The sequence below is a fragment of the Pezoporus occidentalis genome, unplaced genomic scaffold (assembly GCF_034315485.1).
Source record: "Pezoporus occidentalis ecotype Australia unplaced genomic scaffold, CSIRO_AGI_Poc_V1 ctg35, whole genome shotgun sequence".
In the NCBI taxonomy this organism is placed as follows: Eukaryota; Metazoa; Chordata; class Aves; order Psittaciformes; family Psittacidae; genus Pezoporus; species Pezoporus occidentalis.
Window position 1 is genome coordinate 3098677 of NW_026915483.1, and position 15668 is coordinate 3114344.

The 15668-nt window shown below is 46.3% G+C and overlaps 1 protein-coding gene across 6 annotated transcripts in view; it reads right to left on the reverse strand.

Annotated features, from left to right (window-relative positions):
- Positions 1–3221: 3221 nt before the first annotated feature.
- Positions 3222–15668, reverse strand: part of LRIG1 (leucine rich repeats and immunoglobulin like domains 1) — a 90566-nt gene continuing 78119 nt past the window's right edge. For 3 of the 6 annotated variants that reach the window (XM_062630274.1, XM_062630275.1, XM_062630271.1), the window contains exons 11-19: positions 15149–15220; positions 13339–13502; positions 11535–11855; positions 10647–10928; positions 9648–10067; positions 8428–8550; positions 7674–7838; positions 6285–6593; positions 3222–5930 (exon numbers count right to left, since the gene is read on the reverse strand). In XM_062630274.1, the coding sequence (XP_062486258.1) occupies positions 5698–5930; positions 6285–6593; positions 7674–7838; positions 8428–8550; positions 9648–10067; positions 10647–10928; positions 11535–11855; positions 13339–13502; positions 15149–15220 (2089 nt within the window). In that variant the 3' untranslated portion in view covers positions 3222–5697. The remainder of the gene's footprint in view (positions 5931–6284; positions 6594–7673; positions 7839–8427; positions 8551–9647; positions 10068–10646; positions 10929–11534; positions 11856–13338; positions 13503–15148; positions 15221–15668) is intronic. The other 3 variants (XR_009966934.1, XM_062630272.1, XM_062630273.1) reach the window with 3 other exon arrangements.

Genomic DNA, 15668 nt, shown 5'->3' on the forward strand with positions numbered 1-15668 from the left:
ACAATAATCCATTTGTTTCTGATTTGAGCTGTGTTTTGTGGAAGTTTATATTCCTGTTGATACCTACAGGTGCTCAGCAATCATTCCTGTGTGGGAGCCAGTGCAGCTTCATTAATTGGACTCGCATTTCTCCAGTAAAAGCATGGGCTTATAGTATTTTACAGCTCTGCTTGTGCAGAGACGTGCAGCTCAGCCTTCTTCCTCCCACAGCAGCTGAGGAGCAGAAGGCTGGAAAAGCAGAACCTCAGGAGGGAGACCAGGAAGGTTGGGCTGGGAGAACGCACAGGTTCTCCTGCTGGTGTATGGACAGATCCTGAGGGCTCTCAGGGGGATGCTGGCAGGCAAAGAAAACCTCTGCTGCTGCTCTCATGTTAGGAAATGGTGCAGGGACAAGCTCAGGGAAAAGCCTTGTTGAAATTACTCAGTTATCACCAGGGTCTGGGGTGGGAGCCCCAGGTTTACACCAGCAGCCAGCTTCTGCAGTGAGGACGATTATAATGAGCTTTCTTTGCAAGAGAAGGAAGGGTTGAGAGTGAATGTTACTGGAAAGGGCAAGCATTAGTAGAGCATAAATACAGAACACTTTGTATTCCTGTTTTTCTGGCTGTTTGCTGTTTGAATCCATATTTGTTACTCATCTACCAAAACATCATAGGTACTACCGTGTATGTTAACGCTTGACACAGGAAGTCTATATTGAAGAGAGCATCTTTGGCATGCACTGAACGCCCTCCTCATGCTGCACCGGTGCGGTGGGATCTGAGGGACTGGGTCCAGCAGCTCACGAGTGTTCCCTGGGCTCAGCCGAGGGGCTCCCTGGGCATTGGGATGCTGGGGGGAGCTGTGTGCTGGGACATGGTGCAGTGTGACCGTGGTCGGGCTTGTGCAGCACTGGCCTCAGACTGGCGGTGAATGCAGCTTCCAGGTCATCCCAATGCTCTTGTGTTACCTGAACTCATAGCGGTGGTGCCGTGCTGTGACTGGGAGGCTGTTCTCATCAGCAGGAAGATGTACAGAGGCAGCGAGAGAGAACAAATACCAAACCAGGTTAGTGCATGACCAGAGGGTGCCGTGCCCCTGCACAGACACGGGCTGCTGCTCAGGCTCAATGTCCGGGCTTACTAAGGCTGGGTGGTTTATTGCACTGTCCTCCCGTGACATAGTGATAAGCCATTTTTTTGTGGCCAAAACTGAGAAAATTATTGGCAAATGTCATGGTTTAAGCCCAGCTGTAAATCAGAACCACGCAGCCGCTCTCTCACTTCCACCTTTCCTCCCCCCCACTCCTGGAGGGATGGGGAGGAGAATCAAAAGAATGTAACTCCCACAGGTTGAGATAAGAACAGTTCAGTAACTAAGGTATAACACAAATCACTGCTGCTACCACCAGTAATAATAATGATAAGGGAAATAACAAGGGAAGAGAATACAACTGCTCACCACCTGCTGACCAATACCCAGTGTGACCTGAGCAGTGATCTAGCCCTTCCAGGTAACTGCTCCCAGTTCTATATCCTGGGCATGACGTGCTGTGGTATGTAATACCCCTTTGGCTAGTTTGGGTCAGTGTCCTGTCTCTGCTTCCTCCCAGCTTCCCCTCCTCCCTGCAGAGCATGAGACTCAGAAAGTCCTTGGTCATAGTAAACATGACTTAGCAGCAACTAAAACCACTGGTGTTATCAGTGCTGTTCCCAGGCCGAAAGTCAAAACCACAGCACTGCACCAGCTGCTAAGAAGGAGAAAAATGACTGCTACTGCTGAACCCAGGACAGCAAACCAGTAAAACATAAGAACAAAGGGTGTACTTCTTAATTCCCCATTAAAATGGGGAGTTTCAGCCAAGGCCAATATTGGCTGGTTAATTCTGCTCAGTTTCATGGCAAGGTGCAGCAGCGCTGCCTGCCACTGGTAAGGTTGTGTCTTCTGTGAACTTTTATATACATATATATATATATATATATATATACACACATATATATATATACATATATATACACATATATATATACACACATATATATATACACATATATATATATATACATATATATATATATACACACACATATATATATATACACACACACATATATATATATATATATATATATATATATAAAATAAACTTAAACAAACCAGGTTAGATTTAAGGAAGAAGTTCTTTACTGTGAGGGTGGTGAGGCACTGGCACAGGTTGCCCAAAGAAGTGGTGAATGCTCCATCCCTGGCAGTGTTCAAGGCCAGGTTGGACAGAGCCCTGGGCAACATGGTCTGGTGGGAGGTGTCCCTGGCATGGGGGTTGGAACTGGATTATTTTAAGGTCCTTTCCAACCAAACCATTCTGTGATTGTGTGTTTAGTTTTTCCCCTGCTTCCTGTTTGCCTGAAGTCTTAGCAGTGTTTTGAAATTGTTTTATATGAAATGGTTTATTTCAAATTTACCAAAACTTGACAAATTAATTTGAGGCAGTTACCGGGATAATGCAGAACAACAGAATGTGAATCTCGGCCCAGGCACTGTCCTCTTGAAGGCTCCCTCTAAACTCATACATGTGTTAAAGGGTATCAGAGTAGTTTCAGAAAATCCCAGACTGGTTTGGGTTGAAGGGACCTTAAAGCTCATCCAGTTCCAACCCCCTGCCATGGGCAGGGACACCTCACACTGGACCGGGTTGCTCCTTAAACACGGGCCAGGAATGGGGCAGCCACAGCTTCTCTGGGCACCCTGTGCCAGTGCCTCAGCACCCTCACAGGGAAATCTGCTTTATACCCAAAATTACAATTTGGAGCAGGAAATACTGGTTTTTAATTTAAAACCCCCCACATAAACAACATAAAAGAAGAATTCCAGCTTATCTCTAAAGCTACCTCTGGAATTTCCATGCAGGGTGAGGTTTAGGTTAGACTTAGGGCAAACCAGAGGTGTTCACAGCTGCAGCCACAGCCGGTGCTATCCCAGCCCTGTTTCTCTTCCATCTTTAATGCACACAGCTCATCTGGTCATCTCAGTGCCAAGATAAGACACCTTGCCACCTACTTAAGCAAGCTGATATATTAGACCTGTATTTCTTATGAAGTCTTTATTGTATCTTTCACCCCAGCCCCCAAATTCCACCCCATACACCAGTTCAGGTGGCCAGCATCTTGTGCTGATCTACAGTATCTCACAGTAGAGTCTTGGGTCTGATTTCAGGTGTTTTGTCAGAGAAAGACAGAAAAGAGTATAGCAACAGATTAGACTTTTATTGTATTTTCAACCCAAACTCCCAAATGCTCACTCTCAACCAAACAGCTGTAATATTATAAATGAACCTTTATTAAAGACACTTCAATGCCATTTGTTAGACACTTCAATATCTTACATGTTTGTCAATGTACAACATTGTACCAAATTTTTCTAATAAATAAATAACTTTGTACACAAAAGTAATACTTCCTCTTTCACATTGCCTCTTAGAAGCAGCAAATTCACATATTTAGTGGAAGTCAGAAAATTAGGCAGTTAACTTGATTCAGAAACATTACTTTCCAATGTTAATGTGACAAATATGCTTGGTATCTGCAATGGTGATGACATTTCCACCAGCAAAACGAGCTCAGTAAATCATTCCCATCTTTCCCAATCATTCCCAATGTTTGCACCTTGCAAGTGGGCTCCGCAGCGCAGTTTGCCCTCTGGTAAAGGGGAAATGATGCTGGGTTCGTAATTCCCAAACATCCATTTCCTTTGCTTTGAATCAACTTGGCACTCACCATCATCAGCCACCTGCCCCAAAGTGCAAACATGTCAATAGTCAGGGACTGATAAAGACAGGTACCTGGCTGAGTTATGCCTCGCTGCCTCAAGGTCAGGTTCAGCTGGTCCACACTGAATCCACCAGCACAGGCAGAGCTGAAAGTGATGGAACTGAACAGCAAATGAAATGTATCTGCCCTTACCTATGATGCCTGTTTTGAGCTTCACCAAACTAGCAGAGGTGGATTTCCACCACTTGGCTTCAGTGGAACTGGTGTTTGAGTTGTTCCTAAGGGAAAAAGTAGTAACACCCCCCACTAATAAACCTTCCCCCAAAGTAGTCATCACCAGAGTTAGCAACCTTATGTTAGCAGAACTCAAATTACAAATAACTGGGAGTTCTCCATCCACGGGTACCAACAGAGAGCAGCCTTTCTGTAAGTACAGAGCGTCATCCTGAAGTCAGAAGTGACAAAGATCTGTGTGACCAATGCGGGTAGTTCTTTTTTCCCCCCTATTCACGGACAGACTTAAAAGACCACATAAAAATACTTGGGACACTGCCATTTAACAGAGCCCTTTCAACCATAACTATACAGTTTCCCTTCTGAATGAGTGTATTTCTGAGCAGGCCAGGGCTGCTACACAAGGCAGCCTAATTCATTTGAAGCGGATATTTTCATATAGGGAGTCTGGCTGCGGGTTGGGTTAATGGTGTTCAATGAGAAAATGTAATATTGTGTTGCAGGAAAGAGAAGTATCAGATGAATTAAGGGTACAGCTGTCAGCTCAGGAGCGTGAGTTTAGCTTTGTTGTCAAAACAGCTCTATGGTTTCAAACCCCCTCCAGAACAGATGGATTTCTTTTGGGTGTGAAAATGCATTTACTGGCACAGGCTCTTCCTTCCAAACAGGGCCAAGCTCCATCATTCCATGTACCTTCCAGAGGCAAAGCTGTGTCCAGCTGCAAAGGGAAGTGGCTGTGTTAGGGCTGGAGGTGCCCAGTGTATTAGGGGCAGATAACGCCTCTGCTGCGAGGTGCTTTGAGCAGTGCAGTGCCTGTGACCACCCCACATTTACTCTGTGCGTTACTGCTTTTGTGCTGGTGCTCTCCAGTCACAAATGCCTTTGCTTGGTTGTTTTGGGGCTCTGCGCTGTTGGTGGATTATTTAGTGCCTCTTGTGTGGTCTGCTCAAACGTCACAGTTCAAACACTTAATTTCTCTGCTGTTTGGAAAACAAAAATGGAATTTAACTTCTTCCACCACCAGGACTACATCAGGTTGCTATGTAATCCCTCACCACACATTTTTTTCCCTAGAAACTTCATTTGAAACAGTTGAAAATCTCCATTCTAAATGTAAGTGCAATAAATTTCAGAGGGGAAGGAAATTTGTGCTAAGTTAACCCAATTGATAACATGACTTAAAGGAACTTCCATTGAAAAGAGGGCAATCCCTTTGGAACAGTTCTGCTTATGCATTTAAGGCACCAGAATTATTTTCTCTCACAAAGTTTTAACAGCAACCTGATATTGAAAACAATATTGCCAAAATGGTAAATTTTCACTCAGTTTTCCATGCACTAAAGATTAAAATAGCCTCTGTAAAAGATATATATATATATATTTATATATATATATTTATATATGAAAACTCTTATGTACAACTGTATCAAATACTTTTCTCTTTACACAATAATCCCTTGCATTTATGTGCTTCATATGCAAGTCAACTTTTGAACACTTCATACTTCTCAGGGAAGTTTTAAACTATGTACAAACAGATGACGCTCGAACAGGAGTTTGTTCCCCATACAAGCTTGTTTCTCATACCTCAGGTGTTTGTTTGCCTCTGACAGGTCATCAGTTCAAGATTTGAGGTAGTAGCCTCTATACTCTGTGCAAAAGAAATATTAAAAAAGGGAAAAATAATAAACTAGTGTGTGTGTTAATCTGTGTCCTCTCAGTCCAGCGCTCTATGGGGTGGCTTCAGCTCAGGATGGGAGTCGCAGGGCTCGGGTGCGTCGCCGTTGGACAGGAGGGGCTGGTTCACTCCTGCTTCGCTCTGCAAATCCAGTAGTGTTGGGGGGATCTCCGGAAGCACGTTCAGTTGCTTTAGTGACCCTCCTGCTGGGGAAGCCCTCACCAAGTTAAGGTTGTTGAGCTCTGAAAGCTTTGCTGCTGCTTGTGAAGAGCCTGTGAAACAAGCCAGGGAAGCAGTGTGGTTAGGTGGTGCTCGGCCTCCAGCACACCCCATAAACCAACCCTGCCACTGTCATTCCCAAAGAAGCAGTAAATGCTCTATCCCTGGCAGTGTTCAAGGCCAGCTCCGACAGAGCCGTGGCTGACACGGCCTAATGTGAGGTGTCCCTGCCCATGGTGGGGGGGTGGAAGTGGATGATCTTAAGGTCCTTTCCAACCCAAACCGTTCTATGATTTATGCCCTTGAGCCAGCAAAAATGCTGATGGGAGAAAACAGGGCTCTGCTAAAACCCAGATGGAATTACACTGCACGAGGGGGGAAAGAGACATCCCCAAGGGATCACATACCCTGTTTGTCTCCAAGCAGCGGGCTGGTGGTGCTCACAGGTCTTATTCTATCGTGGTTGCTGGGGTAGAGGGTCCCGTCTGTGTCCATCCTCTTGCCACTGGCAATCCCGTTGCACGGCTGAGGATGAAGAAGGCTGGTGCCTGCACCCCGCTTCCTATTGCGCTCCTTGCTGCTCAGTGCGTTTGGGCAGGTGCTCTCCAGAGTCTTAAGGCTCTCGGAGTAGTACTCAGCCTCCTTGGGGTAAATGTGGACATTGGTGCTGTCTGTGCTGCCGCTGCAGTCCGTGCACACAACGGGCAGCCCATAGCCTGGAAGGGAGAGCAGCAACAAACACATTAAGCAGGTGGAAGCTGTCAGCTCCGAGGCACAGCTTGCAGAAGGGAAGGAAAGGCAGCTCTGTTTAGGCAGTGGGGGAATCTCTCTCACTAATACACACCTTTCTTGGATTTATATAGGGGCTAGAAGTACCTGCATCTATCAGAACTCCAGCTATAACTAAAGGTAGTTCCAATTAATAGATTTGGTTTGTTGGGTTTTATTTTACTCCAAAAAAAAATTGTGACTTGCTTTAAAATAAAGTTTTAGGTTTATGTTTTTATTTCCTTTATGTATTTATCTCCCTTTCCAGACTTTCTAAGGGTAGGAACAGAAAGTGGAACTTCCCTGTACCTGCTTTAAAACAGAGTTACCTTTCTTAGTTTGTGCTGCTGCTTTACAGGGATCACTGTCAACTCACGCAGTTATCCTAAGATATGTTATTGCTGTCAGTGGCATTAGCAGATGAACAGAGCTCAAAGCAGGAAGGAGTTTCTAACTGTTGAAAGTTAATTTCCTCAGTGCACTCCACAACTTTCCATTATTAAACTTTACAGTTTCTCCTGGAGAGAAAATGTGCTTCACTGGCTGTTTCCCTCTGGTTATTACAATACAGCATGAGAACAGAAAACACAGTCACAAATAGAACAGTGCAAGTGTAACACCCAAGAAACTGGCAAAGAGCAGAGGCAGGTGTAGTGCCCAAAATAACCTGTAAGTTTTGCGAATGAAAAGCCAAAGCTGAGCTCTGGAGCTGACAGAGCCTTTAGAAAGCATGGAACATTTTAACACCTTCAGCTTGAAAGTGCTCTCACATTTTAGGAATAGCTCAACTCAAATACCGATCAGCCAGCTGCAAGGAGCAGCAACTGTGAGCTTCAGTCTGCCTCTTTCTGACAGTTCCTCCAATTCAAGCTACCCAAGCTCCATACAGGATCAAAGAGAGCAGGAGAAAAGTAAATTTACTGTGCTCACACCTGAGAACAATCTCTTGTTTTAACGCTGTCTGACTTGGAGGGCTTTCTGATCTGTACAAACACCAAATACCTTTCCAGATTAATGGGGTTTAGTACCTGTCTTATCTGGAACAAGGATTCCATCAGCCATGTCTTCGGTTTTCCAAGTGTCTTTATTATAGCCGATGCACAGCTTTGGCTGTCTGCAACCTACAGCAGGAGCTTCAACATCTGGACACCTTCCAGCATCGGTCTGACACATACCTGTAACAAACGAACCATCTGGCTAAAGATTACAACCATCTGCTCAGTTAAATGACTCTGTTAAGTCTTATTTCTACTGTAAAAGCTGTGAAAGGGGGGAAAAACAGCACTAGAGATAATAGATAATTTTAAGGTAATGTTTAACAGAACTAATGCTGTACAGGCTGAGGAGAATCTTTGTTTAGAAGAGCTGCTGAGCTGCTCCTTCCCAACATGCTGCCTTTAACTGCTGTAAAACCCCAACATTTAATTTCTAAGCCTGAAGGCAGGGCCAGGCAATGCTAATGTATTTTCTAGTAGAGCTTAACTAGGAGTAACGCTGGTGCCAAAAAGCTAATCCAAAATTAGCAGAAAAATAAGTCCTTAGGGCCTGAGCGAGCAGTTTCTGAAGCTGCCTGCTTGTAGGGACGCTGTTATTACCGGGAGAGCACAGCTTCGTGCAGTGAGAGATACATCCTCGTTCTGCATAAATGCAGTAGCTGGAGAATTACATTCTGCAGATCTCCCAGATAACCCCTAACAAGCCCAGAAGTACTCTGTACTGTGATTTCTACCTCCTCCCATCAAGTTCAGATGTTACAGAAGGAACAATAGAAGCGGTTCTCACCGTTGCTGTCGACGTGCCCGTTGGGCTGTTGGTTATCGACTCTGATGACCGCTTCCTGCCGGTCAGAAAGAGTCCCTTGTGAAGACAAGTAGCTTGGCACGTCAGGAGGCACAATAGTCTCATCTAGAGCAATGGGAGCACAGAAATATCAGTTCCCACTAAGAGATAAAAGCTTCTGTTTTCAAAGGCATGTAAAATCACATTTTAAAGAGGGATCTGGGACCAGATCTGTAACTGGCTTTCTCTGTAGATGCAATGGAAACCAAACTGCCTAAAATACTCCATTCCCCTCAGAAGCCCCACTCCTGGTTTTTCAAAGCTTAATAGTGCTGATAAAGCCATTCCGAGTGTTTGCATTTGGCATGGCCAGTACAAGGTAGGTGGAGGTGGAACTGTCTCTTCAGAACAAGTAAATCCTTCCTTTTTACCTTGAAATTCAGAGTACCTTGTGCAACTCAAGCCCTCTGTTTCCCAAAGTCATGGGTAAAAGACTTGTGGAGAGCACTTTGATTCACTTAAGCAGGCAAGTAAGGCTGAGCCCCTTGGCTATCCTTGCTTTCTCCATTTTACATTAGGCAATTTCAGTTTCCCAAGCGAAACTCAATGATGCCAGGCATGAAGCTCTAGATTTTCAGGAATTATGGTTCTTCCATACTTCTGTTCAGAGGCTGCCTCCCATTGAGGGCAGGAGAGTTTATTCTCACTGCAACACCTATGTCAGCACCAAATTATCCCCTCTGAATTATCAGGAGGAAGCAATAAAATGAGAGGGATACCTCTCATCAGCACGGCTAAACAGCTCCTCCAGGCAGCATGGAAAAAGGGATTCCAGCTTCAAAGTCGTCTTCAAGTTTTGAATACAAAGTCTTTGAAAATACAGATTCCCAAGAAGACAGGCAGGTTCCCAGCATATGGACATAATCCAGACTGTCTCAAGAGTTATCATTTATGGCCATGGAAAAATCAATGTAGCAAAGAAATGGCTGAAACCACTGCCAAGTGGAACAGATCTTTCTGAAGAGCAAGCCAAGGGCAGAAATGCAGCTCTGAACATGCTTCGACAGCAAGTGAAAGCTGGTTCCAGCTTCCTGAGCCAACAGAACCACCAAGATAAGCCAGTTGCTTTCCCAGTGTGATTGCACAGCTACCTGATCCAGCCTCAGTGGTAAGCCAGACAGCACAAAAGGTCAGAGGAAGCCTTAACAGGAATCTAGAGGTACCTGTGTTGGTGACACTGTATTCTTCACTCTTCTTCCTGGTTTGGTAGATGATGCAAACCCAGACCAGAGATGTCAGCACGATGCTGCACACCACAGCAATGGTGATGATCCCCACAGTGGTGCGGTCCTTCCTACAGCCCAGAGACTGCAGGATGCTCACATGGCTGTGAGCGCGCTCGGTCCCCAGTGTGTTGGACATCTCACAGGTATACTTCCCAGCATCTTCCAAGACAACATTCCTCACGATCAGCAGCTGGTTGCCAGAGGTGAAGTGATGCCTTTCTGTCACAACCAAGGGCTGGTCACCTTTCAGCCAGGTAATGCGGGGAGGTGGGCTCCCTGTGGCTTTGCACTGAAGAGCCACAGTCTCACCTACAGACACCACATGGTCTTCCAGTGGATGAATCAAAGATGGTGTCTCTGCAGGAGAATAAACACAGGCATTAATTCATGGGCACAGTGTAACAACAGGTTTCTTTTAGCAGTACTTAACCTGATGCTCCTGCAGACAAATACAAAGCAACACATGCGCAGCCACGTGCCCAGGAGCATGGCAGCTGTAAACCACAGCATATCTAACAATCACCACTAAGGCCCTTCCATCACCAGTTGGGGTTAGGTATTTTTCATTAGTTAACTACAACATAAAAGAACAAAACAAGGCCAAACTTAAACAGGGCAAGTTCAGGTTGGATATAAGGAAGAAGTTCTTTACTGTGAGGCTGGTGAGGCACTGGAACAGGTTACCCATCCTTGGTAGTGTTCAAGGCCAGGCTGGACAGAGCCTTGGGCAACACGGTCTAGTGTGAGGCATCCCTGCCCATGGCAGGGGGTTGGAACTGGATGATCTTAAGGTCCTTTCCAACCCAAACCATTCCACGATTCAATGCAGAGTGCTGCCTCTTTACCCCTTTGCTATATCTGCAACTGCTGAAGAGGATGAACATCAATCCCTTCCAGTTCCCACTTCCACACCAGTTGGTCTCCTGGAGCACTGACCCAGTACAGTGAGGGTGGCGTTGGCAAGCACAGAGCCTGCAGAGTTCTGTGCCGTGCAGCTGTAGACACCCATGTCTTCTATCTTCACGTCCGTGATGAAGAAGACATCGTCGTCAGGCATGACGTGCATGCGGCGCTCGCGGGCCGCGGGGAAGTCCGTGCCCCCATCCTTCTGCCAGGCGATCTGCGGCGTGGGGTGTCCTTCGGCCGCGCACTCCAGCCGGGCCGTGGTCCCCGTGCGGCTCGTGATGTCGTGGGGAGTTTTGATAAATGAGGGCAGCACTGATGGAGAGACACAGGACAAAGGGATGAGCAATTCCGTGGGGAAAACACCAGCTTCTGGGCAACGGTTTTCCTTCGTGGCCATGATAATTACCAATAGGCAAGGGCTGGTTTTACAGTATAGATCTAAACTGCTGGGGGCTACAGCACATAGCTGTCTGCGGTGCCCAAGACCACCACCCCCACCCCCCTCAGGGTCATTAGAGCTGAGATCAAAGCTGATTTTCTTCTGCCATTAACCTGGAAAGAAACCCCATCATCTCTCCTACAAAGAACTTTCAATCACTACAGCCCCTCTTCTTTGTACCCTTTGGTATTTTCATTTTGCCATTCCATTAGGCAAAGACTCTACCAGAACAGCCAAAGAGAAGCAGCTAAAGCCATTAAGAATGTGCTGAAGTGCTTGGCTGGATGGCAGCCATCACAAGCCCAGCATCTGGTCCTCACGTGGCATTTCTCAGCATCCACTGAGATGCAAACAGCTGTGTGAAGGGGTTAAGAGCTCCACACCATCGGGAATGGACCCTCGGGAGTCCAAAAGCGGGTGTGAGAGAACTGTACCAGCTCAGGCTGAGGAATGCAACAAGAAAGCAGCTTCCTACTCACCATTAACAGTGAGTCGGGCCTTGTTGGAGTACGTAGAGCCAAAGTGGTTGGTGATGATACACTGGTAACGCCCCTCGTGGGCAAAGGTGACGTGGCGGAGGTGCAGGATGGTGGTGTACTCCATCACCTCGCCATCCTTTGCCCGCACGTGGGCAAAGTTCTCGATCTCAGCGTTGTACAGCATCTCGTTGTCTTTCTTCCATGCAAACATCATGGGGGAGCTGCTACTGCTGGCGGCCGAGCAAGTGAATCGGATGTCCTTCCCAAGGACAGCCACTGTTGTCTCGGGCTGGATGATGATCTGTGGCTTGGGGAAGTCATCTGAAAGAACAGAGCACTGTCAAGCATTGATGGTGCAGTCACCATCCCCAGGGGTACTTAAAAGACAGGCAGATGTGGCACTTAGCGACACGGTTTAGTGGCTGACTTGGCAGTGCTGGGTTAACGGTTGGACTCAATGATCGTAAAGGTGTCTTCCAACCCAAACGACACTGTGATTCCAATCAGCACATACTGTCAAAGCAGAAGCAGCTGTATTTGCCTGTCACCCATCTGGGGTGGAAAGCTTTGCACACTCTGTCTCTGCCCTGAAGATTGTTGGTTTTAGCAAGGTTCCAAGCAGATTCATTTATTAGATTTCTACAAATGGTGTAATTTAATATTTGACTAAAGCTTAATTAAGCAGCCAGGCCTCTGGAAGCAGGAGTACTAGTGCCTGGAGGACTTGGCAGGCGCTGGAGAAGCAAAGCTGTCTTCGCTTTGTGATGTTGCTGTGGCAATGGAGCCTTCACAATCTCTTCTTCCAGAGGAACACCACAAGCCTCCCAGACGCGCTCAGACAGAGGCCACCTAAGCAGAGCCCTGCCATTCTGGGATCAAGAGGGATACGAGACAACACCTGGAACAAAGCTTCTGCTCCATGTTCAATGCCAGTCATGCATTCCACTTGGTTAAACAGTGTTTTCAAAGGCTCAGTTTTCCTTCATCAAACAGCCATGTGCAGCTCCACCCAGGATCCACACTGGTTGGCTCCACAGCACACACAGGGTATGGCTCACCAAACCTGGCCTTTATATTCCCCAAAAGCTGGATGCATGAGCAGCAGCACTGTGGCCTCCTCTGATCACTTACACTTCTTTATGAGAGAGGTAGCAGAGGTTTGTGTGTGCTGGGTATTAACTAAAACTGCTTTGGAACCACAGCTCAGGTGCAGAGCCAACTGCAGTGTTTGGGTGGGAGAACAGCAGTAGGTGCTGGTTAGAACTAAAACCAACCATAGGAGAAAAGAAAATAAAAGAAGATTATAATGTCAGCTGTTAGGTTCATGTTAATGCTTTACTGGTCCAAAAAGGAGCTATGATGGACAGATTCTCCTCCAGTTTTTCTAGCCCTTTGTTATCTCCAACAAGGAGAAAATACGAGTGCAGAACACAAAGCCACAGAAGCAGCTCAGAACACTGCAGAGTGCAAAAGTTACAGCTGCAGTCTTGGTAGTATCACACCAAGGGAAACCTCTGTGCAGCCCCATCTGGAACTGGAACAAGCATTAGTCCCTTTTGATTGAATACTCCGGGAGCGCTGTAAGGAATACCCTGATGCAAGCAATGGGCTGTGTGGTTTTGGTGGGAAATAAATTGTAGCCAATGACAAATTTCTAAAGTGCAGGCTTGGGCTTGCTTTGATCCCAAGGAATAACAAACCAAAACAGAATCCCTCCCGGAATAACACACCAGTAGGCAAAGAAAATGCTTCCCAAGTGAGTCCTACCCCTGGTACAACCTCAGAACACAGAGGCAGCACTTACCACACACAAAACTTTCTGGCAGGATGGCAAAAATGCTCTTGCTTTTCAGTGACTCAGGATGGGCGCAGGTGGCCACCACAAAGGATTGCAGCTCCTTCTCCACTAACCACTGGGGCAACCATTTCAGCTGGCAATCGCAGAGGAAGCTGTCGCTGTTTATGTGGCTGCAGGGGAACAGAACCAACACAAGCCTGCTGTGAGTCCTCACAGCCTTTTCATGTTAAGACACATTCCTCCCTCCCCTCCCAGCATGGGTGGAAGGAAGAAAAGGACTGGAGGGTTGTCCTCGAGGCACTAATGATGTTAAATGCACACCACATTTAAACAGCATTTCATCTCCGCACGGAGCATCCCATTCCTGCTCTCCAGTGACACTCCCTAGTGCCTTATATTTATTAATCAATTTCCAGAGCGATCCCCAGGAAGAGATGAGCAATGCCAGCCCCGGCTGAAGTGAGAGAAACTAAGGCAGGTCATCTACAAAGGAGACACGCAGCAGAGGCACAAGTCAACAGTACTGCTCCCACTTCTCCTATCTAATTACCACTCATGCTCCTTCTCCACCTCTGAGGTTTGAGCATACTTGGTGAGGACTGAATTGAGGACGTGGTTACTGAACAGTCATACTGAACACAGCAGGATATTAAGAGCACAGTACAATCCCAGCACTGCGCTGTTAAGAAGATGCAAGTCTCCGATTTGTCTACCCGATAACCTCAGGAAATCCTGTAGTCTGAAACTAGCCAGGAAAGGGGAAAGAACTGGACTGGAGAGGGAGGGAACGAGGGAACACAGGGATGTGATTCTCCAAAGTTGTTCACTTTGCTCTTCTACAAAGGTGTACAGATGGCATAAACATGATGGCATAAACACTGCTCATAGCTGGGAAAGCTCAGAGAGACCCTTAGTATTTAAGACACCAGTACAATGCATTCTGCATGTATATGCCCATATCTGACACCCTCTCCATGGTATAAAGGTTCCTTCACAATATGTGAGATCCCACAAGTTCTTCTCTAACAAGATTAATCTTTCACCTCAATTTTGCTTCAAGAGCCACTGCAAAAGATAAGGTGGTTAAACAAACACTGGACATGCAATGTTTGTCTTATTCATTCCCAAGTCACTGGTATTAAATGTCACTGCTAATAGCGACCATCAGATTCCCATTTCCAACATCAGGAAGAAGAATCTGAACCTGCCCAAATACCAAATCAGTGATTTCTTGTTCCACAGCCACTGCACTACTCCAGTGTAGCAATGCACTCATGGTGGATTAAATATTTATGGAGAAGAAGAGAACAGGAAACCAGGCAAGACAGGGAACAGTGTCTGATAACAGTGCAGAGCCCCGGCCTGGAGCCTGGAGCACAAGCAGCAGCTCTGATAACACATCCGTATTTTTACACCAGAAGGCTGGATGACAAGTGCATCCAGTTCAAATGGTGCTTATCACTGAAATGTCAGTGCTGGCTGTGAACCCTAAACACAGGTACAGCAAAGGAGCAGAGGGGCCACTGGGAACTAAATCAGTGGCACTGTGAGAAGGAGAGATGGCCAACAGGACCAGGGCCGGACTTCCTGAGCGGAGATGAATAATTGCACAGACGCAAACGTGCTGGAAGAACCTGTTCAATGATCTAATTTCACTCACTATTAAACGTAAGATGTTCCCGTGACATCTATCTACTTGTGTGTAAAAATACCCTGCAAAGTGGCTAACTCCCCAGTGGAAACAATGTTCTACTTCTCACGTCCAGGGCAAGAAGGATCCCTGCACGTTAATGGTGTGCACAGTGCAGTTACTTACAGCTGCCGCAGGCTCTTCATCTTGGCAAAGGCATCTGCTTGAATGGAGCGGATGGCATTATCCCCGAGGTTCCTGCACAACACAACCAAAGGCAATGTGAACAAAAGGGGTGCTATGCTTATTGCAAAGGCTCTCCAGATTTAAGCAATGACTCCAGCACCAAGTAATTTAGCAGCTCTCTTAAGGCCATATGCACTTGTAGTTCATAGAAATGGTTTTCCACAAAACACTTCAATGTTGAGTATTGCTGAACAATAGACAACCAACAAAAATGATGGGAATGAATCACTAAGTCATTCCATACCCCAGCTTCTCACTACACTTCCTCAGCCTCAGCTACCTCCATCTTCCACAGCTCAGAAATTCCTCAGGCCCCTCGATAACCAAAGATAGTCAGGAATGTCGTATTCCAGGCTAGACCTTCAGCAAACATAAAGAAAGCAAATACTTGCACTAAACGGCATCTGAAAAGTTATTTGAAAGTGACATTTCTGCTGTGTCTGAAAACCACTGCAATGTT